Source organism: Sminthopsis crassicaudata, chromosome 5 (genome assembly GCF_048593235.1).
Source record: "Sminthopsis crassicaudata isolate SCR6 chromosome 5, ASM4859323v1, whole genome shotgun sequence".
NCBI lineage: Eukaryota > Metazoa > Chordata > Mammalia > Dasyuromorphia > Dasyuridae > Sminthopsis > Sminthopsis crassicaudata.
The window spans coordinates 250,884,034-250,911,306 of NC_133621.1; the positions used below are offsets into that span (position 1 = coordinate 250,884,034).

The 27,273-nt window shown below is 32.3% G+C and overlaps 1 protein-coding gene across 13 annotated transcripts in view; it reads right to left on the reverse strand.

The window, feature by feature from the left end:
* OSBPL8 (oxysterol binding protein like 8) overlaps positions 1-27,273 on the reverse strand; it is a 236,004-nt gene that overhangs the window by 131,479 nt on the left and 77,252 nt on the right. For 9 of the 13 annotated variants that reach the window (XM_074270813.1, XM_074270814.1, XM_074270812.1 and 6 more), the window contains one exon: positions 25,390-25,496. Coding sequence is in view for 4 of the 13 variants with exons in the window: in XM_074270809.1 (XP_074126910.1) it covers positions 25,390-25,434 (45 nt within the window). In the remaining 9 variants the exon portion in view is untranslated. Of the gene's footprint in view, positions 1-22,766; positions 22,930-25,389; positions 25,497-27,273 lie in introns of those variants that run through there. The other 4 variants (XM_074270816.1, XM_074270815.1, XM_074270817.1 and 1 more) reach the window with 3 other exon arrangements.

Consider the following 27,273-nt stretch of genomic DNA (forward strand, 5'->3'; position numbering starts at 1 on the left):
TTTCCAACAATGGGAAAAGTTCTGTTTATTTAGCCTTCAAGCCAAAGGTCATAAAATAAAATCTGCATGCCAAACTGTCAAATATGGCATTTTTTAGGCTGATCAACTTGTCCTTGAAAGTACACTAATGTTTCAGCCACTACAGTCCTATTCACTTAATTTTCAATCAATAGAAAGTACCCCATTATTCTTAAGAAAATTTGCCAAGATCCTAAAGATGAACTTTAGTCCTGCTTCTTATACAATGTATTCCAAAATATTCCAAAAAACAATGGCAATTCCAAAAACAATCTCAATTAAAAGTCACATGTGAAAATGTACTTTATACCTGCATGGTAATTTGAGAAGTGTTAAAAATTGTTTTTGAACTGTAAGAAAAAAAATACTATTAATAGTATTAATTTGTCATTTGAATCTAGGTTTTAGAAACCAAAAGGAAAATTGCTAAATTGAAATTGAAAAATGCTAATTGTCCAAGTTATCTAAAACTTTGAAAGTTCCTCAATAATCTTTATCAATTATCTTGAAATTAAAAAACAAAACAAAACAAACAAAAAAAACACTTAAATGGAATCCTTAGAGGAAACAGGTAATGTTTAAGTGTTCTGCCCACTTTGTCACATTATGACTTTTAAAAATCCTTTAAAAATATCTTTATAACTTATTAGATGAGTGGGAAAAGGAAAAATGATCTAGATGAAGATCAGAGATGATAAACAAGATTTTCATTCTGAAAACGATATACCAAAGAAAAAGTGAGAATCTGAAACTGAAATTGAGAAGTAATATTCACTGATTAACACTTCAAAATTTTAGATATGTCACTGATGACCACTAAAACTGTAAAAGTGTTTCTAAATAAGACAGGCAAATTACTGAGAAATTTGTCAAAATATGTTTTGTTTGGGGAGGTGAGGAGGGATTATTTGGCAAGCTGAATTCTTTGTACATACTATTGCTGGACATCAGTTTCTTCAAATGGGGAAAAAAAAAAAAAAAAAAAAAAGACAAAGTTGGATTCAATTATACCTCCAAGTCTCTTTTAATTCTAGATCTACAAGCAGTAAATGAATGGCTAAAAAAAACAATACAAATGCTATATTAATCTGGCATATATTGTTTCTGATAGGCTGGATTGCAAAGACTATTTTCATTCAGCACCCAGAACAGTCTAAACCTTACTTGTATGACTTGGAGAAAATTAGAAAATACCTTTTCTTTCTCATTTTTCCCCTTTTTAATGTGATTTTTCTTGTACAGCATAATTGTGGAAATATGCATAGACGAATTATTACATGATTAATATATATTAAATTGCTTGCCTCTAGGGGGAAGGAGGGAAACAGAGAAAAAAATTTGAAACAAGGTTTTGCAAGGGTGAATGCTGAAAACATACATATATTTTGAAAAAAGAAAGCTTTGAAAAATTGAAAAAGAAAAAGAAAACCTCCAAATGACCCCAGGGAACTCCCCAAAAATGTAAGGTTCAGAAAAGGTAAGGATATACATTGGTAGTAGAAGTCTCCTGTATCAGTGAAATCATAGATTCTGGTCAAAATTTTTTTTTAAATTGCAGCTAAATATTGCATTTAAAGAAACTTTTATATGCTTGAAAAAAAATTCAGTAAACACATAACTATGATTTAATTGTATTTTTTGAAATTTGTAATACCAATAAGTTCCAAACCAAAAAGATTCATTGCCAGAAATTGTACAAATTTGGAGTTTTAAAATTTCTGTCAACATAATTTATAATGAAGCTATTTGAGACTAAGAAACTAAAAAATTAATTTCAAACTAAGAAATATATATAATATAACGTACTATTATTGCTTTTGCATACCAATAATTTGGTGACAAAAAGAAACAGAGAAAAAACAAAGCCTGGAAAAATAACAGAAAGGAAATAAGAACACTGTAGGAGAGACTGGAAAAGGAAACACAGGAATTATCTGAAGAAAATTCCTTACAAAATAGATTTAGTGAAATGGAAAAAGCATATTACTCCTTACAATATATATTTGACAAAATGGGAAAAAAAATCCATTGAACAAAGCAGCTCATTTAAAAATTCAATATGCCAAATGCAAAAGGAGCTAAAAATGCTAACTGAAGAAAATAATTCACTAAAAATTAGAATGTAACAAATGGAAATGACTCAATGAGACATGAAGAATCACAGTTAAACAAAATAAAAAATATGAAAGAATATTTTTAAAAATTGTTCAATACCTCATTGGAAAAACAACTGACCTGGAAAACAGTTCTAAGAGAGACAATCTAAAAATCTTTATATTTCCTGAAAACCATGATGGGAAAAAAAGAGCATAGATCTCTTTCAGGAATTAAAAAAACTGCCCCAATGTTTTAGAACTATAGTGTAAAATAGCCATTAAAAGAATTCACCACTTACCTTCTGAAAGAGATCTCAAAAAGAAAACTCTATGATCTCATAGATAAGTTTCAGAATTATTGAATCAAGCAGAAAAAGACTGCAAGCAACCAGAAAAAAACAAGTCAAATATCAAGGACCTATAATCAGACTTACCCAGGATCTTCCTTATTTAGGTCCAGCTTCCACTTTACAGGACTAGAGAACCTGGAATATGGTATTCAGGAGGATAAAGGAACTTGGCCTACATTCAACAATCTATCCAGAAAAATTGAGCATTATCTTTCAGAGAAGATAGACATTCAATGATATAGGTGAATTTTAATTATTTCTTATAAAAATACCAGAGCTGAACAGAAAATTTCCAAATACAGAATTCAAGAGAAGCAGAAAAGGTAAAGAGGAAAGAACTCTTGAGAACTGTAACTCTGTTATGGGTAAACATAAAGATATAATTTGATTTTATTATGATAATATGAAAAAGAAACTAGAGATAGAAAGGGGAAGAAGAAAATGGAGGCAAAATGGGGTAAATTACATATCACGAAGAGACAAAAAAGACTAGATACAGATGAAGGAAAAAAGGGAGGGGGCTGAGCATTGAGTGAACTTTACTTACTTTCATCCAATTTGGCTCAAAGAAAGAAAATCAAGACATATTGAGCTTCACAGAGAAACCTGTCTCACCCTATATGAAAGTGTGTGAGGAGGGGAGAAGGAAAACAGAAATAGTTGAGATAAGATACAATAATAGGAGAGAATTTGTAAAAGGAGAGGGATCTTTGAGGGAGATGGTGGTCAGAAGTAAAATACTGAAGAGGAGGGAAATGGGGAAAGGAAAGAGAAAAGTATAACTTCAGGAAAATAAGATGGCAGGAAATACAGAATTAATCATTTTAACTAAAAATGGAATGAGCTCTCCCATAAAACAGAAGTGGATAGCAGATTAGATTAAAAGACATAATTTTTCAATATGTTGTGTACAATTAACATATTTAAAGCAGAATGATATATACAGAGTAAAGGTAAAAGAAAATGTATTATGTTAGCTATAGCTAAAAAAAAAAAAAAGCAGGAGTAGCAATCCTAACCTCAGATCAAGCAAAAGCAAAAATAGATCTAATTAAAAGAGGTAAGGAAGGAAGCTATACCTTGCTAAGAGGTACCACAGATAATGAAGTAATATAAATACTAAATATATATGTACTAAGTGATATAGTGTTATGTTATTAAGTTCTTGAGCTTTCTTGAGAAAGGTAGCCTGGGCCCCAGGCAAGGAAACTAGACTTTAAAGGAGATAATAAAGATATAAAAATAAAATAATAAAAATAATAAAAGGTAATAAAGAATATGGACTTTAACACCTGGCTAACACTTCAGCTAAAATAAAGGCTGGTCCAGAGACCTCCAGAAAACCAACCAGAACATTATAGTATAGCATCCAAATTCCCAGAAATTTAGAGAGCTTCAAGAATTAGACAGCTAAACTACACCAGTGGGGAATTTCAACCTTACTGTCTTAGAAATAGATAACTCAAACCACAAAATAAATAAGAAATAAGTTAAGGAGGTAAAGAGAATTTTAGAAAAGTTAGGTATATATCTTCAGAGAAAGGGGTATACTTTTTTCTCAGCAGTACATGGAACCTAAAAAAACAAAAACAAAAACAAACAAAAAAAAAAAAAACATGAAGGCATAAAAACCTAAAAGTAAAATGCAGAAAGGTAGAAATAGTAAATCCATCTTTTTCAAATCATGATGCAATAAAAATTACATGTAAAAAAGGACCAGGGTATACTTAGAAAGCCCTAAATATTCTACAAAAAAGCTATTAGAAATAATCCATACCTTTAGCAAAGTTACAGGATACAAAATAAACCCACATAAATCATCAGCATTCTTAAATGTCACTAACAAAATTCAACAGTTAGAGTTACAAAGAGAAATTCCATTCAAATAATATAATATAAATAATGATAATATAAAATATTTAGGAACCTATCTGCCAAGGGAAAATCAGAAACTATATGAGCCAAACTACAAAACACTTTCCACACAAATTATTAAACGCTCCTGGATAGGGCGAGCAAATATAATAAAGATGACAATACTACCTAAACTGGTCTATTTATTTAGCGCTATACCAATCAGACTTCCAAAAAACTATTTTAATGACCAAGAAAACATAACAACAAAGTTCATATGGAAAAATAAAAGATTAAGAATTTCAAGGGAATTAATAAAAAAAAAAAAATCAAATGAAGGTGGCCTAGCTGTACCAGATATAAAATTATATTATAAAACAGTGATTACCAAAACCATTTGGTATTGGTTAAGAAATAGACTAGTTGATCAGTGGAATAGGTTAGGTCCAAAGGACAAAATAATCAATAACTTTAATAATCTAGTGTTTAACAAACCGAAGGACCCCAGCTTTTCGTATAAGAACTCAATGTTTGACAAAAATTGCTAGACCCACACTTAACACCATACACCAAAATCAGGTCAAAATGGGTTCATGACCTAGGCATAAAAGAATGAGATTATAAATAAATTAGAGGAACATAGGATAGTTTACCTCTCAGACCTGTGGAAGAGGAATGAATTTATGTCCAAAGAAGAACTAGAGATCATTATTGATCACAAAATAGAAAACTTTGATTATATCAAATTAAAAAGTTTTTGTACAAACAAAACTAATGCAGACAAGATTAGAAGGGAAATAATAAACTGGGAAAACATTTTTGTAGTCAAAGGTTCCGATAAAGGTCTCATTTCCAAAATATATAGAGAATTGACTCTAATTTATAAGAAATCAAGCCATTCAGCCCTCTTTCTAGTGGCTAGAAACTAGAAAATGAATGGATGCCCATCAATTGGAGAATGGGTGGGTAAATTATGGTATATGAATGTTATGGAATATTATTGTTCTGTAAGAAATGACCAGCAGGATGAATACAGAGAAGCTTGGAGAGACTTACATGAACTGATGCTGAGTGAATGGGCAGAATCAGGAGATTATAAACTTCAACAATACTGTATGAGGATGCATTCTGATGGAAGTGGATATCTTCAATGAAGAGAAGATCTAATTCAGTTCCAATTGATCAGTGATGGACAGAATCAGATACACCCAGAGAAGGAACACTGGGAAATGAGTGTAAACTGTTTGCATTTTCGTTTTTCTTCCCAGGTTATTTTTACCTTCTGAATCCAATTCTTCCAGTGCAACAAGAAATTCATTTCTGCACACATATATTGTATCTAGGATATACTATAACATATTTAACATATATGGGACTGCCTGCCATCTAGGGGAGGGGGCGGAGGGAAGGATTCCAAACAGAAGTGAGTATAAGGGATAATGTTGTAAAAAATTACCCATGCATATGTACTGTCAAAAAAAAAAAAGTTATAATTATAAAATTAAAAAAAAAAAAAGAAAGAAAAAAAAAAAAAAAGAAATCAAGCCATTCTCCAATTGACAAATGGTCAAAGGATATGAACAGACAATTCTCAGATGAAAAAATTGAAACTATTTCTAGCCCTATGAAAAGATGCTCCAAATCATTATTAATCAGAGAAATGCAAATTAAGACAGCTCTGAGATACCACCTCACACCTGTCAGATTGGCTAGAATGACAAGGAAAGATAATGTGCAATGTTGGAGGGGATGTGGGAAAACAGGGATACTGATAAATTGTTGGTGAAATTGTAAACACATCCACAAACATTCTTGCACATACAGGTAGCTTTTCCTTCTTTAAGAAGATCTCTTTGTGATATAAGCCCAGTAGTAAGACTGCTGGGTCAAAGGGCATGTACACTTGGATAACTTTTTGAGCATAGTTCCAAACTACTCTCCAGAATGGCTAGATGTATTCACAATTTCACCAGCAATGTATCAGTGTCCCTGTTTTCCCACATCCCCTCCAACATTGCGCATTTTCTTTCCCTGTCATTCTAACCAATCTGACAGGTGTATAGTGGTACCTTAATTAGCATTTCTCTGATCAGTAGTGAGTGATTTAGCACATCTTTTCATATGGCTAGAAAGTTTCAATTTCTTCATCTGAAAATTGTCTGTTCATATCCTTTGACAATTTATCAATTGGAGAATGGCTTGATTTCTTATAAATTAAGAGTCAATTCTCTATATATTTTGGAAATATGGCCTTTATTGGAACCTTTGACTGTAAAAATGTTTTTCCAGTTTATTGTTTCCCTTCTAATCTTATCTGCATTAGTTTTGTTTGTACAAAAACTTTTCAATTTGATATAATCAAAGTTTTCTACTTTATGATCAATGATGATCTCTAGGTTTTTTTGGACATAAATTAATTTCTCTTCCACAGGTCTGAGAGGTAAATTATCCTATGTTCTTCTAATTTATTTGTAAACTCATTCTTTATGCCTAGGTCAGGAACCAATTTTGGCCTGATTTTGATGTACGATGTGTGAGTTAAGTGTGAGTCAATGCCTAGTTTGTGCCATGTTAATTTCCAATATTATTATATTATTAAAATTATTATTATTATTATTTCATGTGGAAGAACAAAAGGTCAAGAACTTTAAGGGAATTAATGGAAAAATTGCAAAAGAAAGTGGCCTAGTTGTGCCAGACCTAAACTATATTACAAAGCAGTTATCATCAAAACCATTTGGTATTGGCTAAGAAATAATAACAGTCAATGAGTGGAATAAGTTAGGTTCACAAGACAAAACAGTCAATGACTATAGTAAGCTAGTGTTTGATAAACCTAAAAACCCTAGTTTTTGGGATAAGAACTCACACACAGACCAAAAACTGCCAAGGAAACTGGAAATTAGCATGGCAAAAACCCACATCTAACACACTATACCAAGATAAGGCCGAAATGGGTTCATAATTTAGACATAAAGAGTGACATAAATAAATTAGAAGAACAAAGGATAGTTTTATCTCTTAGATCTGTGAAGGAAGGAAGGAATTTGTGACCAAAGAACTGGCACTTATAATTGAACACCAAATAGTTAATTTTAATTATACTAAATTAAAAAGTTTTTTGTACAAACAAAACCAAATTTAGAAGGAAAGCAACAAATTTGGGGGAAAATTTTACATTCAAGGGTTCTGATAATGGTCTTATTCCTTAAATATATAGAGAATTGACTCTGGTTTATAAGAATTCAAGCCATTCTCCAATTGACAAATGATTAAAGGATATGAATAGACAATTTTCAGATGAAGAAATTGAAACTATTTTTACTCATTTGAAAAAATGTGCTAAATCACTACTGATCAGAGAAATATTAATTAAGGCAACTCTGAGGTACCACTATACACCTCTCAAAATGGTTAAGATGACAGAAAAAGATATTGACAAATGTTGGAGAGTATGTGAGGAAACTGGGATACTAATACATTGTTGATAGACCTGTGAATGGATCCAACCATTCTGGAGAGCAGTTTGGAACTATACTCAAAAAGTTATCAAACTGTGCATATAGCACAGTGTGATCCAGCAGTGTTTCTACTGGGCTTATATCCCAAAGGTATGTAAATGTAAAATGTAATGTTAGGTTTCTCTAAATCATAATTGTTCTCTGGGAGGAGGTTTATTGGGGAGATTCTACAGGCAGCCTTAGTTTCAGTTCAGTTCAATAATCACCTCAAATGCAGACACAGTAAAGTCCTTTACTGCCTCTTTCCAAATCTTATCTTCAGATCCTTTTCTCCAAGTCTTGTCTCCTTCTTCACATGGGTCTCAGTTAGCTTTCTCGAGGCCTTCCTCTCTCTAGTTCCCGAGAAATCTTGTCAGAATGTCTCCAGCCTCTCATATTCTCCAATGTCGCCAGCCAGCATGAAGGTAGATGTGGGAATCCTTTGACCACTTATCAATTGGAGAATGGCTTGATTTCTTATAGAGTCAATTATATATTTTGGAAATGAGGCCTTTATCAGAACCTTTGACTGTAAAAATGTTTCCTAGTTTATCGCTCCCCTTCTAATTTTGTCTGCATTAGTTTTATTTATATAAAAACTTTTCAATTTGATGTAATCAAATTTTTCTGTTTTGTGATCAATAATGATCTCTAATTCTATGGTGATAAATTCCTTCGTCTTCCACAGGTCTGAGAGGTACGCTATCCTAGGTTCTTCTAATTTATTTGTCATCTCATCTTTTATGCCTAGGTCATGAACCCATTTTGACCTTATCTTGGTGGATGGTGTTAAGTGTGGGTCCATGCCTAGTTTCTACCATACTAATTGCCAATTTTCCTAGCAATTTTTGTCAAACAGTGAGTTCTTATTCCAAAAGCTGATGTCTTTGGATTTGTTAAACACTAGATTATTAAAGTTATTGGCTGTTTCGTCCTTTGAATCTAACCTATTCCACTGATCAACTAGTTTATTTCTTAGCCAATACAAAAGAGTTTTGTTAACTACTGCTTTATAATATAATTTTAGATCTGGTACAGCTAGGCCACCTTCATTTGATTTTTTTTTTTTTTTTATTAATTCCCTTGAAAGTCTTGACCTTTTATTTTTCCATCTGAATTTTGTTATTTTTTTTTACGTCATTAAAATAGTTTTTTGGGAGTCTGATTGGTATAAAGCTAAATAAATAGATTAGTTTAGGTAGTATCGTCATTTTTATTATATTTGCTCACCCAATCCAAGAACATTGAATATTTTTCCCTTTGGTTAGATCTTACTTTATTTGTGTGGAAAGTGTTTTGTAGTTTTGCTCATATATTTTCTGATTTTCTCTTGGCAGATAGATTCCTAAATATTTTATACTATCAGTAGTTACTTTAAATGCAATTTCTCTTTGTAACTCTGTTGGATTTTGTTAGTGATATATAAGAATGCTGATGACTTATGTAGGTTTATATCATATCCTGCAACTTTGCTAAAGGTATGGATTATTTCTAATAGCTTTTTAGTAGAATCTCTGGAGTTCTCTAAGTATACCATCAGCAAAGAATGATAATTTGGTTTCCTCATTACCTAATCTAATTCCTTTAATTTCTTTCTCAACTCATTGCCAAAGCTAGCATTTCTAATACAATACTGAATAGTAATGGTGATAGTGGGCAACTTTGTTTCACTCCTGATCTTATTGGGAATCGTTTCAGTTTGTCCCCATTACATATGATGCTTACTGATGGTTTTCAATAGCTGCTACTGATTATTTAAAGGAAAAGTCCATTTATTCCTATACTATCAAGTGTTTTTAATAGGAATGGATGTTAGATTTTATCAAATGCTTTTTTTGCATCTATTGAGATGATCATATGGTTTTTGTTCATTTGGTTATTGATATGGTCAATTATACTAATAGTTTTCCTAATATTGAACCAGCCCTGCATTTCTGGTATAAATCCTACTTGCTCATGGTGTATTATCCTAGGAATGATTTTCTGTAGTCTTGCTGATTTTTTATTTAGGATTTTAGCATCAATTAGGAAGATTGCCCTGTAATTTTCCTTCTATTTTCAACCTACCTGCTTTAGGTATCAGTACCATGTCTGTGTCATAAACGGAACTTGATAGGACTCCTTCATTCGCTATTTTTTCCAAATAGTTTATATAGCACTGGGGTTAACTGTTATTTAAATGTTTGGTAAAATTCACATGGAAATCCATTTGGTCCTGGGATTTTTTTCTTAGGGAGTTAATAGCTTGTTCTGTTTCTTTTTCTGAAATGGGACTATTTAAGCAATTTACTTCCTCCTCTGTTAATCTGGGAAGCCTATAATTTTGGAGGTAGTCATCCATTTCATTTAGGCTATCAAATTTATTGGCATAAAGTTGGGCAAAGTAACTCGTTATTACTCTAATTTCCTTTTCTTTGTGGAAAGTTCAATTTGATTTCCTTTCTTTTTTCTAATAAGATTTACCAAAGGTTTATCTATTTTATTGATTTTTCATAAAACCAACTCTTCTATTAATTCAATAGTTTAGTTGAATATTATTAATTTTTCCTTTTAATTTTAGAATCTTAGTTTAGTACTTAATTGGGGGGTTTTAATTTGGTCTTTTTCTAGCTTTTTAAGTTGCAAGCCCAATTCATTGATCTTCTCTTTCTCTGTTTTATTCAAGTAAACCTCTAAAGATATAAAATTTCCCCTTATGCAGCTTTGGCTACATGCCACAAATTTTGGCATGATGTCCCATTGTTGTCATTATCCTGGGTGAAATTGTGTCTATAATTTGCTGTTTCACCCAATCATTCTTTAAGATGACATTATTTACTTTCTAATTACTTTTGAGTCTATTTACCCCCACCTTTTTGTTAAATGTAGTTTTTATTGCATCATGATCTGAAAAGAAAGCATTTACTATTTCTGCCTTCCTGCATTTGGTTTTGAGGTTTTTATGTCCTAATAAATGGTCAGTTTTTGTACAGGTTCCATGAACTGCTGAGAAGAAAGTTTACTCCTTTCTGTCATGATTCAGTTTTCTCCAAAGATCTATCATATCTAATTTTTCTAATATTCTATTTACCTCTTTAATTTCTTTCTTATTTGTTTTGTGGTTTGATTTATCTAGTTCTGAGAGTACAAGGTTGAGATCTCCCACTATTATACTTTTGCTGTCTATTTCTTCTTGCAACTCTTTTAACTTCTTTAGGAAGTTTGATGCTATATATGCCACTTGGTGCACATATATATTGATATTGCTTCATTGTATATGCTACCCTTTAGCAAGATATAGTTTCCTTCTTTATCTTTTAATTAGATCAATTTTTGCTTTTGCTTGATCTGAGATAAAGATGGCTATCCCTGCTTTTTTGACTTCATAATAGATTCTGCTCCAGCCTTTTACCTTTACTCTATATGTATCTTCCTGCTTTAAATGTGTTTCCTGTAAACAACATATTATAGGGGTTTGACTTTTGATCTAGTCTGCTATTCACCTCGACTTTATGGGAAAGTTCATCCCATTCACATTTACAGTTAAAAAAACATCTTATTATCCCCAGATTATGCTTTTCTTTTTCTTGCCCCTCCCTTACCTCCTTTCCCAATATTATAGGAAATATAGGCACCACTTGCCTCATGCAGCTCTTCCTCTTTAGAATCCCTCCCACCCCCTTTGAATCCCTTTCCCTTTCTTGTTCCCTTTCCTTATTACTCTTTTCGTTTTTCCTTTTCCTCTCCCACTTTTTAATGAGGTGAAAGAAGTTTCTTTGTAAACCAATATGTCAATTATTTTCTCTTTGAGCCAACTCTGATGAGAGTAAGATTCATACAATGTTCCTCCACCTCTCTAAATTCTCTCAGATATGATAGGTTTCCTTTGCCTCTTTGTGGGATATAGTTTCCCTCTTTTTATCTCCCCTTTTCCCTTTTTATGATACTATCCCCTTTCCATTTCTACTTCCCTTTTTTTGTTTCAGTAAAATCAAATTATACATGTACTCTTTATGTATATCCATAACAGAAATACAGTTCTCAAGAGTTCTTTACCTTTTTCTGTTTTTCTGGAGTCTTATGGTTGAAGAATTTTTTGTTTAGTTCTAGGTTTTTCCTTAGAAAGAAATGGAATTCATGTGTTTCATTAAACGTACATCTTCTTCCCTGGAAGAAAATGCTGAGCTTAGCTGGGTAGTTTATTCTTGGCAGCATTCCAAGTTCTTTTGCCTTTTGGAATAACAGACCCTTTGATCTTTTAATGTGGAAGCATCTAGATCTTGAGTTATCCTTATCATGGCTCCTCGGTATTATAATTGTTTTTTTTTTTTTTCTGGCTGCTTGTAATATTTTTTTCCTTAGTCTGATAGTTCTGAAATTTAGCCACAATATTCCTTGGAGGAGGTGTTCGATGAATTCTTTCAATGCCCATTTTACTTCTGATTCCATTATATTTGGGCAGTTCTCTTTGATGGTTTCCTGTTAAATAGTATCTAGGCTTCTTTTTTCATCATAATTTTCAGGAAGTCCAATAATTGTCATTTTATCTCTCCTAAATCTGTTTTCCAGGTCTGCTGTTTTTCCAAGTAGATATTTAATATTTTTTCCTAATTTTTCATTTTTTTTTTTTTGGTTTTGCTTGATTGATTCTTGATGTTTCAATGAATCATTCATTTCTATTTGTTCAGTTCTGATTTTTAATGAATTATTTTCTTAGCTAGCTTTTTTTTTTAAACTTCTTTTTTTAAACTTCTTTTTGTATATGCCCAATTGAGTTTTTAAATGAATTGTTTTGCTCATTGGAATTTGTTTCCATTTCATTATTTTTTTTTTTTTAACTGAGTTTTCTTTTTCCAATTCACAAATCCTATTTTCTCGGGAGTTCTTTATCTTTTCCAATTCACAAATTCTGTTTCCCTGCACTTCCTGGGAATTCTTTACCTTTTCCAATTCACATTTCATAGCTTCTCTTTCCTTTCCCACTTTTCTTCTAGGAGAACCTTGGGTGATGGTGACCAGGCTACATCCCCCTTTTGGGTTTTGTTTGAAGATTGTCTGCTATTAGTCTCCTCAGGGTTGAAAACCTGCTCTCTTTCTGTATAGAAGCTATCAATGGTCCTTCTGGTTTTTTAACTCAATTTTTGTAAAGCCCTTAAGGTCTGCCTTCAGGGCAAGGTGGTTACCAGCTTCCTCTGCAGAGCAGGGATAGGTATATGAACAGTAGTATCCTGCCAACCAGCTGCAAAGAACAGCCGAGTTGCGGAAATGCTCTGGGAAAAGCTCTGCAGCAGAAGTGACCCAGGCCTGGGTAGTATGGTGGAGCAGAAGTGCCCTCTGAAGAGCCCTGCTGTAGGGATTAGCTACTGTCCTGGGGATAGAGACTGAGCAATGAAAGTTTCACTACCCAAGGCATTAGCAGTTGCCCTGTGAAAAGCCCCTGCAAGGCATCAAAAGTGTCTCTTCCCTGGGGAGCACAGTAGTGCCCCAAGCAGAGCCCCGCACTGTGCAGAAGCTGCGCCACCCTGCTGTGCAGATTTGTGACTGCCCTGGAAAAAGCTCTGTGCTGCAGAATGCGGTTGCACAGCTGTGCTGTGGTCTGTGCTCAGTCACTCACTTCTGGTTTTGGGTGGGAATCCTGTCAGGTTCTGGCATTTTTTAGAATACCCTCCACCTTCGGCTTTAATTTCTCTGGTGGTCTATTGCTTTGCAACCAAAGCAGAGCAGCCAATCTGTGGTAGAGTCTTCCCTGTAAATTTTCCAGCCACTGAGACTGGCCTCTTCCCCCACCCATCCTCTCTGTATGCTAGCCTTTCCTATCATCCTGCTTGCAAAGGCCTGCTCCCGCCACTCAGGACCAACCTTTCCTGTCGATCTTCCAGATTATCTTCGGTTGGTAAATTGTTGTATTTCCAAACTTTGTGAATTTTACCACTCAAGTGCTATTTTTGAAGCTGAATTTACTAATTCAGGGTAAGGGTATGAGAGGAATTTAGAAAGTCCCATGTGCCTTCTCCACCATCTTGGCTTCACTCCATTTTTTTTCCCTTTTTGATCTGATGTTTCTTGTGCAGCATGATAATTGTGGAAATATGTATAGAAGAAATATTTAAGTTTAACATATATTGCCATGCAGGGGAGGGAGTGGGTAGAAGGGAGAGAAAAAATTTGGAACACAAGGTATTGCAAGGGTGAATGTTGAAAATTATCCATGCCTTTGTTTTGACGATAAAAAGGTTTAAAAAAAAAAAAAAAAAAAAAAAAAAAAGAGAGAGAGAGAGAGAAAGAGAGACTTCATTAATAGCTATTTAATTTCTTTTTCTAAGATGGGATTATTTTAGTATTCTTTTTCCTTATCCGGGCACCTTTATTTTTTATAAATATTCATCCATTTCACTTACATTGTCAGATATATTGACATATAACTAGGCAAAATAATCCCTAATTTCCTCTTTATTAGTGATGAATTAACTTTTCATTTTTGATAGCAGTCCTCTGGTTTTCTTCTTTCCTTTTTAAAATCAATTTAACCTGTTTTATTGTGGTGTTTGTTTTATGAAAAAAAAAAAAAACTAGCTTAAAAGTTTTACTTATTAGCACAATTGTTTTCTTATTTTCAGTTTTATTAAACTTTTCTTTGATTTTTAGGATTTCCAATTTGGTGTTCAATTGGGAATTTTTCTTTTGTTAATTTTCTAGTATTTTTAGGTGCATCTTCAATTCATTTGTTTACCTTGCGAAAAAAAAATGATTGAACAAAGAGCAAAGAGCAGACACTAATTTTTTTTCTTTCTATATGAATCATTAGCTCTCAGCACAATGCATATAGTAAGTCCTTGATAAATCCTATATATTCAGTCAATAAGTGTTCTTACAACTTACTCATCCCCAGTTTCTCTACTATTCACTAGCACTGGCCTCCTTGCTCTTCCTTGAACATGACACTCCATCTTCCAGTTGTACAGGCTGCTTCCTCCACTTCATCTTTTTCCTCCCCCACCCCTATCTTCCCCATGTCTGAAACTCATTTCCACCTTCTGGCTTCCCTGGCTTTTAATTCTCAGATAAAATCCCAAGACTTCCATGCTTTAAGAATCCCGTCTTGATTCTTCCCCTTCATGTTAATGCCACTCCTCTGAAGTTATTTTCTATATATCCTGCATGCAATTCTCTAAGGCCCTTAAAAATAAGGACTGTTTTTTTGCCTTTCTTTGTATCTTTAGCACTTAGTACAATGAGTAGTACTTATTCCCCTGCCCAAATTACTTCATAAAATGTTCAGATCATGTTTTTTACTACTGCCTCTATTCTCTTTTTAAATTTTTTCCTTCATTCCTCCCAATTTCTATTACTAATGCTACCACCATCCCAGTCAGGAAGCTGAAAAATCACAGTAAATTCTGACTCCTTCCTCATCCTCTATATCATACCATATTGCCACAAAATCTATTATATTATACTTCTTCCACTAATCCTTCCCTTTCCTCAATAGTAATAAATGAATTCAGTCTTAGAATCACAGCTTTATAGATTTAGAGCTAGAACAGATCTTTGGTCATCTGGTCCAAATTTCTTTCCATCCCATTTTAAGAATGAGGAAAATCGGGTCCAAAAGTTAAGGGACTTAATCTCTCCCCTATATATCTTATATAAAGTTAGCAATAATTTTTCAAAATGCCACTTCATGCCATTTCCCAGCTCAAAATCCACAAATGGCACCCAACTCACTCTCTCATATATATATATATGTATATATGAGAGAGACAAAAATCGAAATCAACATAGCAACACTACAATCAACAATATACTCAAATATTCAAGAGCCTCTCTATAGTATGACCTCAACTTCTCTATGTTGTCTTAAATCCCAATATTTCCTTATATAAAATTTTATGCTCTTGTAAAAATGTTACAATTTTATTATCCAAATGTATCTTATGCTACCAAGCTTTTGCTGAGACAAGATCATCTGAAAAGTCCCTCTCACTGTGTTCAATTTGAAATTTTTCCTTTATGTATAGCCACTGACTGCTTATTATCTCCACAGCACCATGGGACATTAATAGAGGCTGGTCATTGTACTTAATAATTCTAATCCCTTGTTAGCCAGATTTATGTTAAGAGATTATAATTGAAAGGGCCAAAAGAGGGCAGTATGTCCAAACTCCTAATTTTATACATCAAAATACTGAGAGACTGAGAAATTAGATAACTTAGATATAAGTAAGCAACAGCAAGGCTAGGATTCCATCTCAGGTTATCCAGCTCCAAATATATTATTCTTTCCATTATAGTGAATTACCAATCTTCAGGTTTATTCTTCGTCCATTAAGATGATCTCACTAGTTCTCACTAATAGCTTTTTTTGAGATCACATATGACAATTTCCCATTTTGCTAATGTACTTTTCATTTTTGTTATTGATTATTTGCATGTATATCTTATCCCCAAATTTGTTAATATACCTGTGAGGACAACAACCATATTATATATAAATTTCGTATTCCACTTACCCAGTGCATTAGGATTAGGATCCCCATCAGTAATTTAATTAATGGATGCCTAATCAATAGGCCACATATCTTGAGTTATTTTTCCTCAAATGTTTTAATGGCTTTGCAATGATCAAACCAGTTCTCACACTACTGTCTTTTATACATAGATTAATACATATGCATGCTTCTGTGTATGTGTGTGTGTATATGCTATACATATTCTATAAAGATATGTTGGTTTTATTTTTAATTGTGATCAATGATCTGCATGCATGTAACAGTTATATGTTAAAAGGTTCTCAGTTAAGAGTTGGATCTGTAGCCTATGATTATAATATAAAGATCAGAGAATTCATGATATCATTTTCATTATCATCTGCTCTATGTGAGTTAACTAGTCATGTAAAAATATACCCACTAAAAAGAGATCAAATAATTTTGAGGCTTCAAATGAAACTGGCTAAGGATCGGGAGATCAAGTCTCATTATCTGTGGAAGATAACTGAGAAACAGGTAACCCAAGACAGCTTAAGTCCCACATATATAAATATTTAAGTAAATGAAGGCTAATCATATACATTGCAGTAAACGATTCTGTTTTACACTCTGAAACAAGAGCTTATCCTATTTTGAATTTTATTTTGGCCATCTCTTTACATGGACACATGAGACTGAATTCTATTTAGCCCAATTCAACACCACCTCTACTTAGTACCATATTGCTCATTAAGGATATCATGCCACACAAGATCAAACTACCACAAGCAACCCGCTAATATCATATTGACTATTTTATCAGACCCAAAAAAGCTATTCATTAGACTTGAACTTACCAAAAATTTCTCTCCTTTTGGATTCTATGTGCCATCTATATTTTAAGATATCTTATGATAGAAAAATCAATTTCAAGTATTAGCCATACAAGAAAATAGAATAAAAAAAGTAATAAGCTATTCATTTACATGGAATACTATATGTCACATACTGTTAAAAGGCAGATTATAACATATATAAGAACCCAAATGTTAAAGTTGGTTAAATTTGCTATGCAACATTAACTTTTATATTTCCTGAGATTTAAATTTGTAATTATTCCTTTTTTGGTAATAATAGACCATCTTCCTAATATATTCTAGTAAAACCAACCAACTAGGTAGGATATGTGTAGAGGTTTGACTCTGGAAAGAGAAAGAAATCCACATGTCAAATAGTTAGGTCATATGAAAATAGGAAGCCATTTAGCTAGGATGAAAAAAGTCCAGGGCACTGAAGAAAGGAAACTGGCAGGTAAGTGGCAGTTGGTCAAGGAATTACAGATGTTATTCTTTTTGAGGCAGCATGGAGGCACAATGGAAAGCACTGGGCCTGGAAGCAGAAAGCCCTAAGTTCATACCTAGTCTCATTCATTTCCTATCTGTGTAACTCGGGTATATCATTTAACTTCCTTTTTCAGTTTCCTCAACTGTAAAATGAAGATAATGGCATACTTTACAGGATTGTTGAGGATCAAATGAGTTAACATTTGTAAAGTGCTTAGTGTATTTCTGGAACAAGGTAGGAACTAAGTTTATTTCCCTTCTCTTCTGGTATGATAGTCTAAAATCTCAAGTGTCCATAGTGTAAGGGGATGATTCAAAATAAGAATGGTGTTATATATAGTGTAACTGTATTAGAAGTTTTCAGACTTCTGCAATTTATTAACAGTCTGACTTCAGAGAAATCAAAATCTGTTATGCTTCATTTTCCTTATATATAAAATTAAAGGTATGGATCCTCTTTCATAACTAACATCTTATAATTCTAAATCTGATTCAAATTTACAGAAGGGTTCATACTAAAACAAGGTAGTGGTTGAAGGTAAAAATAAAAAAAGATAAGATTAAATTTGACTATTTTTGCAGACCCTCAAAAGCTGTTTCAATCTAGGGGATCAACAGAATCTATATCACCACACCAACTAAGAGAAAAGCAGTTCTGATAGAAAATTTGCTCTGTTTCGATATTTCTTCAAACATAGGAACATACCTTTCTGGAAATAATTTTTCAAGAATATGCATAAAAATTATTTTGTATTATTAAAAAGAAGCACTAGGAATTTTTATGTACTATAAAAATGTTATTAATTGTTGAAGAGCTATTCAGATATGATTAATAAAATATTAATTAATAATTAACTATATTAATCAGTTACTCTAATCTTCATGAATATGAAGAAACATGAGAAACCATTACAAGTGATTTAAATATCTATATAGGTAGTATAAATAGCTAACTAAAAACCTTATTTTCTGGAAGTGGAATACTTTGAGGAATAAATGTATACATTAAGTGGATTAAGTTGTAAACTATTATACTTTCAAATAACTTTTTTTTCTTAAACAATTTACCATTTCAGAGTTATGGAAAGATGTCTTCCCATCATGTTATTTTCTCTTTAAAATGCTCTCAAAATTTAGATTAATTAAACAAGTAAATGTATTAAAAGTCTTTTAAATAGTTGGAAAGCTTGGTCCCTAAATAAGGCGCATAGCCTCCAGTTCTAATCTATGCAGCTTTCTTATAGGAGTCATACCAATTATACAAAGGTTTCTTCAAGAGAAGACAAGTTTAAACAAGATATTTATCCTTGTCACCACTTCATCCATTTTAAATTTCTAGTCCCATGTGTTCCATATCCTTATGTGGTAAGAAATGCTTCCATACATCCTGAAAAAATAATGCAAATTTCTCCCAAGTGATGCAAAAACAAAAATTTAACTAATTTTCATGTTTTAAAAATCAAAAATCACAATCTAAAGATCTTTACCCGTGACAAATGGAAGCTTCCTTCCAAAAAGACAAAATTGTGGAGCACTTAGAGATAATTGAAAATTGTATTGGCCAGAAAAACTAATATCATAAAAACAAAAATTATTCCTTTTTTGTATTTAATATGACATTAACATATTTAACAAAAATATATAAAAGAATAAGAAGTTAAGCATCTGAGGAGGGGATGGATAAAAGTCTACCTAAGCAGGACATCTTAAAAGAAATAGCAATTATTTCCCTGAAAAAGCAACTAGAGCCAAGATAGCAGAGAGTAAAGATATGAACTTGCCCAACCTCTCCCCCAAACTGCTCTAAATACCTTTAAGTAATGACTCTAAATAAATTTTAGAGCAATAGAACAAAAACAGAATACAAAAAAGAGAGTAGGAAAAAAAAAAGACTAAGAAAATGAGCAGTAAACAAAAAAAGTCTCTGACCATTTAAAGTTATTATATTGACAAGGAAGATCAAAATACACTCTCAGGAGATGATAAAAGTCAAAACTCCTAGATCCAAAGAAAAACAAGAATTGGCTCAGACTAGGGAAGCGCTCAAAAGGAAAAATCAAGTAAGAGATAAAGGGAAAATTGGGAAAAGAATTGAGAGAGATGCAAATGGCAATACAAAAAGCTAATGAGAAAAATGCCTTAAAAAGCAAAATTGGCCAATTGGAAAAGAAGGTACAAATGTTCACTGAGGAAAATAGTTCCTTAAAAAATAGAATTGAGCAAATGGAAGCTAATATTTTTGAGAAATCAAGATTAAAAAGGGAGAGGGAGAGGGAGAGAGGGAGAGAGAGGGAGAGAGAGAGAGAGAGAGAGAGAGAGAGAGAGAGAGAGAGAGAGAGAGAGAGAGAGAGAGAGAGAGAGAGAGAGCGCGCTATCTCATTGGAAAAACAACTGACATGGAAAATAGATCCAGGAGACATACTTTAAAAATTACTGGTCTACCTCAAAGTCATGATCAAAAAAAGAATCTGGACATCAATTCAAGAAATTATCCAAAAAAAAAACAAAAACAAACAAACAAACAAAAAACAAACAAACAAAAAAACTGTCCTAACATTCTAGAACCAGAGGGTAAAATAGAAATTGAAAGAATCTACCAATCACCTCCTGAAAGATCTCAAAATGAAAACTCCCAGGAATATTATAACCAAATTCCCAAACTCCCAGGTTAAAGATAAAATACTGCAAAGCATCCAGAAAGAAACAATTCAAGTATAGTGGAGTCACAGTCAAGATAACGCAAGATTTAGCAGTTTCTACATTAAACGACTGAAGGCCTTGGAATATTCCAGAGAGCAATAGAGCTAGGTCTGTAAACAAGAATCAGTTACTCAGAAAAACTGAGTATAATCTTCAGAAGAAAAGGTGGTTATTCAATGATTTTCAAGCATTCATGATGAAAAAACAAGAGCTAAGTAGAAAATCTGTTTTTCAAATACAGTAGATAACCAGGAAAGTAATATCATAAGAGACTTAATAAGGTTTATTTGTTTACATTCCTATATGGGAGGATGATACTTGTAAACTCATTGGAACATTCTCATTATTACAACTGTTAGAAGGTGTGAGCTGAATATGAAGGGATAAAATGTTTTGTTTTTTTTAATTACGAACTTAAGGGGTGAGAGAGGAATGTACTAGAAGAAAGGAAAAGAGAAAATATAATGGTGCAAATTATTTGCTATTAAAAAATAGCAAAAAGTTTTTATAGTGGAGAGGAAGAAGGGGAGAGGATGAGTGAATGAACCTTAATCTCATCAGAATTGGCTCAATTAGGGGTATTCAATACATACTCAATAGGGGTATAGAAATCTATCTTAACCTGGTAGAAAATATAGAGGAACAGGATATGGGAAGGGAGGATGTATAAAAGAGGACATATAGGGAGAGGGAAGAGTCAGTAACACAACACTTAAGAGAATAAATGGTAATTGTAAAAAAATTTTCAAAGCAAGTTTTTCTGGTGGAATATTTTTGTTCTCTGGGAAATGACAGCAGGATGTTCTCAGGAAAAAAAACAAATAAACAAACTTGCAAAATACTACATGAGCAAAGTGAACATATTGTAGACAAAGTAATAGCAATGTTCTGGGAGGACCAGCTGTAAATGACTTTGTTATTCTCAGTAGTACAATCATCCACACCTACTCTGAAGGACTCATGAGGAAAAATCCTATCTATACCCAGACAAGGAATTGATGGAGTTTAAATATAGATCAAAGCATTCTCTCATATTTTTTTTTCTCTCTCTCAACTCGACTTTTCTTGAGGGTTTTTATTTTCATTAGGATGAGAGATCTGTTTTCTTTTACAACTTGACTTTTATGGAAATGTTTTGCATAACTTCACATGTAGTTTCTTAATTGTGGGTGGGGGATAAGGAAAAGAATCTAGAACTCAAAAATCTTAAAAATAAACGTAAAAAAATGTTTTGAATCTAACTGGGAGAAAATATTAAATAAATGAATTTAGAAAAAAAGAAAAAACAACTAGAATTAACATACATGTATTATTAACAAAGAAAAAACCCCATTTGAACGTTCTAGATTTAAGAACTAACTTGCTAGCATTAACATGTTCTATTTTCAACAAGCTCAGTGCACAACTGGTCACAATTAGTGATTCTAAAAATGTACTCATTAACACTGCTTAAAAGTTCATGTTTTCCCTATAATAGTCATTTGAGACATTGGAAGTCTTTTCTCTTTATAGATCTCTCCTTTCACTATTACAAATGAGTTAGTTATAGGAATACTTTGAGATGTGACATCCAAAAAGGAAAGCTTTTCTTAAAAATATACAATTAATTTGAGAGCTATTGTCAAAGCCATGTTTCAACATAAGAATTTTCATTACTACTCATTATTATTATAACAATAATAGAAAACAATTCTTTTGTCATATTGTTCTGAACACAATATGTGTTTACTGTTTGAACAACTGCTTTTAGAAATTACAGGAGTAGGAAATGAAATATGTTCCACAATTACAGAGAGAAAAGTTCACTAATACAGGATTACAAAGGATAAAATTGAAAATTTTCATCATAAGAAAGTGAAGTTCATTCAAAAAAACAAAGTTAACTACATGGTCTATTATCCAAGAATTCAGAAGCAAGAAGATGGGAAGATGATAGAGTACGTCACTAAATTTGAAGCTCTACAGAGTACAAATTTACACCTCAAGGAAAACACAGATTGGTGAAAAATTAAGAAGACGAGGCAGAACAGGAGTCCTCTAGGTACTACCAGAGAAGATCTGAAAAAACAGGTATAAACAAGACAAATTTTTAAGTAACATATAATCCTCTTTTTCTATTCTACTTTTTTATGTGATAATGTTCTTTTTGGGGTATTTGTTAAGCTCATACTTTCTTAATAAAGTAAAAGAAATCTATGGTGAGCAAAGTATGAAAATTTTATTCAATTAATATGTAGAATGGTAGCTTATAATTATGCTTTACTTTTTTTTAAAGTACCTGCACTTCTTTTTTAAACTCCAAGGAAATTTTATTAATCTTTTTTTCCCCCATCAAAACCTAAAAGATCAATGTTAGCAAACAAACAGCCATTCCCACTTCAGTAAATTCACTGTCTACATTAAGTAAACAAACCACTAGCTTTTTGAAATAAGATACTTTATTTTGCTGGTCACTTACCACTAGATTCAGACAAAATATTAGGATGGAATCTGCACTTGGGCTATCAGTGACGTTCACTCCTATTTCACTCAATTATGTTTAATAAATCCCTTTCTTTCTTGTGGCTCTGTCTTTTCAGGTATATCGAACTCTTCATGACATCATTTGGTGTTTTCTCCTTCTCCAGTTGATTATATTAGATGAGAAAACCAAGACAAACAAGGTTAAGTAACTTGTTGAGGGTCACATAACTAGTAAGTGTCAAAGGCTGAATTTGAATTCAGATCTTCCTAACTTCAGACCTGGCACTCTATCCACTCATCCATGAGTTGCTTCTCCTTGTCTCTCTCATCAATTATTCCTTTTACTGGTGCCTTTTCCGTCTCCCTGTAATAAGCATACTTAGATCTCTATCCTAAAAATAACTCCTTTTCACTATGCAATCCCCCCTCAATGTATCAATATATCAATTCTAGAAAAAGTCTATAAATATGTCAAATGTTGTATATAATCTGAATCCTCTGTTCTAATAAAACAACTATCATGATAAGTCAAAAAGATTCCTATCAATCCAATAATACATTTCCAATTTGAATCTCCTTAGTCATTTATGAGTATCTGGAACAGTTGCTTCACTCCACTTTGATACTTTCTTCCCTAGGCTTCTGTTCTCCTGGTTCTCTTATTTGACCAGTCTCCTCCCAACTCCTTCACTTATATCTCTATTCTTCCTTCCACTTCCTTTATATCACCTTTATGTAAATGACTACCAAATGGAACTATTCACCCCAGATCTCTTTTCTGAATTCCTGCACCTCATTTCCAAATCCCAAATTAGACATCTACATCTCGTTATGTCAATAGCACCTTAAACTCAACATATCCAAAACAGAAACCTTCTCTTCCTCCCAATTTCTGTTGATGGCATCACCATCCTACTGGTTACTAGGACTAAAAATCTGAATCATTTTTGATTCATTCCTTTACCTCCTATACTAAGCCAGCTGCTAAGTTCTATAGATTCTATCTTGGTAGCACCTTATGTGCTACCAAGTGCCTCTTCATTATCACACACACTGCTACCACCCTAGTTTAAGCTCTCATTACTCTGAAGAACTACTCTGATAGTCTCTTAGTTTGTCACTTGGGTCTCCAGTATCTCTATAGTTCACTTTTCATTTAGTTTGTGAACTAACTCTTGTAGTTCTATATCACTAGTCTGTTCAAAGACCTTCAATGGCTCCCTAAAGTTAATGGGATAAAATAAACCCCAGCATTTAAAGACTTCCACAAGAAGGCTATATATATATAACCTATCCCTATTCTACATGCTCTCTCCACATTTACAAAGTTATATCCCACCCTGCACTTCTCTGATCTCATTTTGCCCATTTTAGGCAGTTATATAACACATTCCTATAATTGAAATGTAATCTCAATTTGATCAAATTCTTTTCTTCCTTTAAGACCCACATGTCAATTCTATGAAGCCTTCATTGATCTAAACTTAATGATTTTGTAATATTTTTGTACAATAGATTTTCTGAATTTCTCCATTACCCAGATATCACATTCAACCCTGAACCATATATATTTGTGTTCATGACTGCATTATTAAATTACAATTACTTGAGAATTGAGAGAGGCAAGCAATGGAGTTGGAAAAAAGTACTGAAAATGAAAGAACTTATTTCCAAATCCACCGCTAATTAATTTTACGACCTTAGAGAAATCCCTTAATAAATCTTATAATGTCAATGCCCCTTTAACATATTTTAACTTATAAACTTAAAATTATTAGAAATATTAATTATTTAAAAACTCAAAAAGAAATCTGGAATTAGCATACAGAAACTACGATGATCAAGTAAGATGTTTTAACTTTCTCATGTGAGACTGTTCATAACTGAAGTTATCTGCTAATTTAAACAACTCAGCCTTTTCTAAGTATTTACTGAAGAAAGCTCAATGCAGTATTCATTATCAGTCCTGTAGCAACTCATAAAAATAAGTGTCAATTTTCCTCCTAAAAATGTCTTCACAAAACCTATGTATGAGAAAAGAGGGACCAGAGGAACTGATTTAAAAAAAAAAAAAAAAAAAAAAAAAAAGCCCCAAATCTATATTATAGGTCATAACATAGCACTAAAATGATGATTAATAAAAAAGAAAAGGAAATAGGGACTACAATGAATCAACATGGCTACATCTAGGATATATCATGATAGACTGACGTTTTCTGACAGTGAACAAGATAAGGAAAATGTTATAAATATAACTTACCTGGATTTTATCAGAGTTTTTAATAAAGTACTTTACTACCAATATCAGGGTCGGTCCTAGACCTGTCTCACTCTAATGTATTTCTAGAGAGTATGACATTTTTTAAAAGCCTTGTTCTGCTTCATCCCCCAGAATTTAAAAAAACAGATATTTAAACATAGATTTTTGGCTTAAAACTAAAAAACCAAAAAAAAAAAACCTTTTTCATAATGGATGAAATGTGTTACACTCAAAGTGTTTTAAATAGAGATTGTAGATCATGCTCTAGAGAAGATTTTTGATGACCTCAGATTCTTCCAACTTAAATGTTTTCCCCCCATTTTAAAATACAATACAGTGTTACATTTAAAACACTCACCAAATTTTGTTCAAGATCCCCACCTTCTGCCAAAGCTGTTTCCATGCTGTATGAGGATTTGTTATGCTTCTCTTTCAATTAATAGTCATTATGCAAATCTGAATATCCTGGAAGAAGGGAAAGAGGAAGAAAAAGAGAGAGAAAGAGACAAAAAGAGACAGATTTATTAGTAGTATTAAGAAAAAAAACTAAACAGAACATTTTGAACAAAAGTTTGCAAAACATCATTAAGTTTTAGAAGAGCAAGATATTGAATTACAAATTAAGTTGGTACAAAAAAATTAGGATGTAATCCTGGTCTTAAAAGAGCTGATAATAATTTATTAGTAGAACTAAAACATTTACAAAATATCATATAAGTAATAAATGATATGTAGATTTAAAAATTGCTATATGGAGGAGAAAGCAAAGAAGAGAAAATAATTCTATTTGGAGTGGTTCAGAAGATAGCCAGCCTTAATGCTGGGTGCAATCCTGGGTAAGAGTTATAGGAACAAGTCATAAAGGATAAAAAACTATTGATTATACCTCTGGAGAGAAAATCTATCATTGATTCATTTAAGTTTAAGTGCCATATGACTTAAAGAAACATGAAAAATATTGACATTTTGTAGGAGGTTATTCCACATATATGGTACTATATCGCCCCCCCTTTCTTATTGCTACTGTTAAGACTAAAAGAAAAAAAGATAAATATATCTAGTTTTCAATTGATGTAAATAGTTTAATTATTCAAATTATTTAAATTTATATATTGTAAAATATGATAATTTATTTTAGCCCAAAGGAAAAATTCAATGAAAAGCTTTAAAATAAGTTTCTAACCTCTTTATGAATGTAATATAACAAGAAAAGTCTATTTCAGTCAAGGGTATTGCAACATAATAAATAAAAGAAAGCAAAACTATAAAAGTACTGAATATCATACTTAAAGATAAGCTTACATTGGCAATATAATGAAAGCATAATTAATGTCATTTAAAATATTATAGTCAAAAAAAAAGTTTTAGGAGCATAATCTTTTCTTTCTATAAATGTTCATGTATATCCTGGTAAATAGATAAACTTTATCCATATTTCAGCAAATGTGCATGGTCACATCCTTTGGATTGAAAAAAATATAATTGAATGATATACAGTTATCTTTGTAATATTTTTCAACAGCTAGGCTAAAATTACTTGAAAATTAACCTCTGAAAACAGTTTTAAATACCAGTTGTTCCCCAATTAATGAATGGTAAAAGGATATGAAGAGACAATTTTTAGATAAAATTAAAACTACCTATAGTCATATGAAAAATATGACTAAAAATCACTATTGATTAGAGAAACACATATTTAAAACAACTCTGAGGTACTACCTCAGATCTCTCAGATTGGCCAAGATGACAAGAAAAGTTAATAATAAAAAATTGGAAAGAATGTGGGAAAACTGGGATATTAATGCATTATTGGTGAATGTGAAATGATCCAACCATTCTGGAAAGAAAATAGTAAAAATGCCCAGAGCATACTGTGCCACTTAGCAGTGCCACTATTGGGTCTAAATCCCAAGAAAATCACAAAGAAGGGAAAAGGACCCATATGTGCAAAAAATGTTTGTAGCAGCTCTTTTTGTGGTAGCAAAAAAATTGAAAAATGAATAGAGAGCCCATCAATTGGGGAATAGCTGAATAAGTTGTGGTATTTGAAGATAATGGAATATTATTGTACTATAAAAAATGATGAACAAGCAAAGTCCTGGAAAAATTTACATGAACTGATGCTGAGTGGAAAAAGCAGAACCACTGAAAAGCAAGACTGTGCTGGGATCAACAATGAAAGACTTGGTTCTTCTCAGCAGTTCAATGATCCAAAACAAGATCAATAAACTTTGGTTAGAAG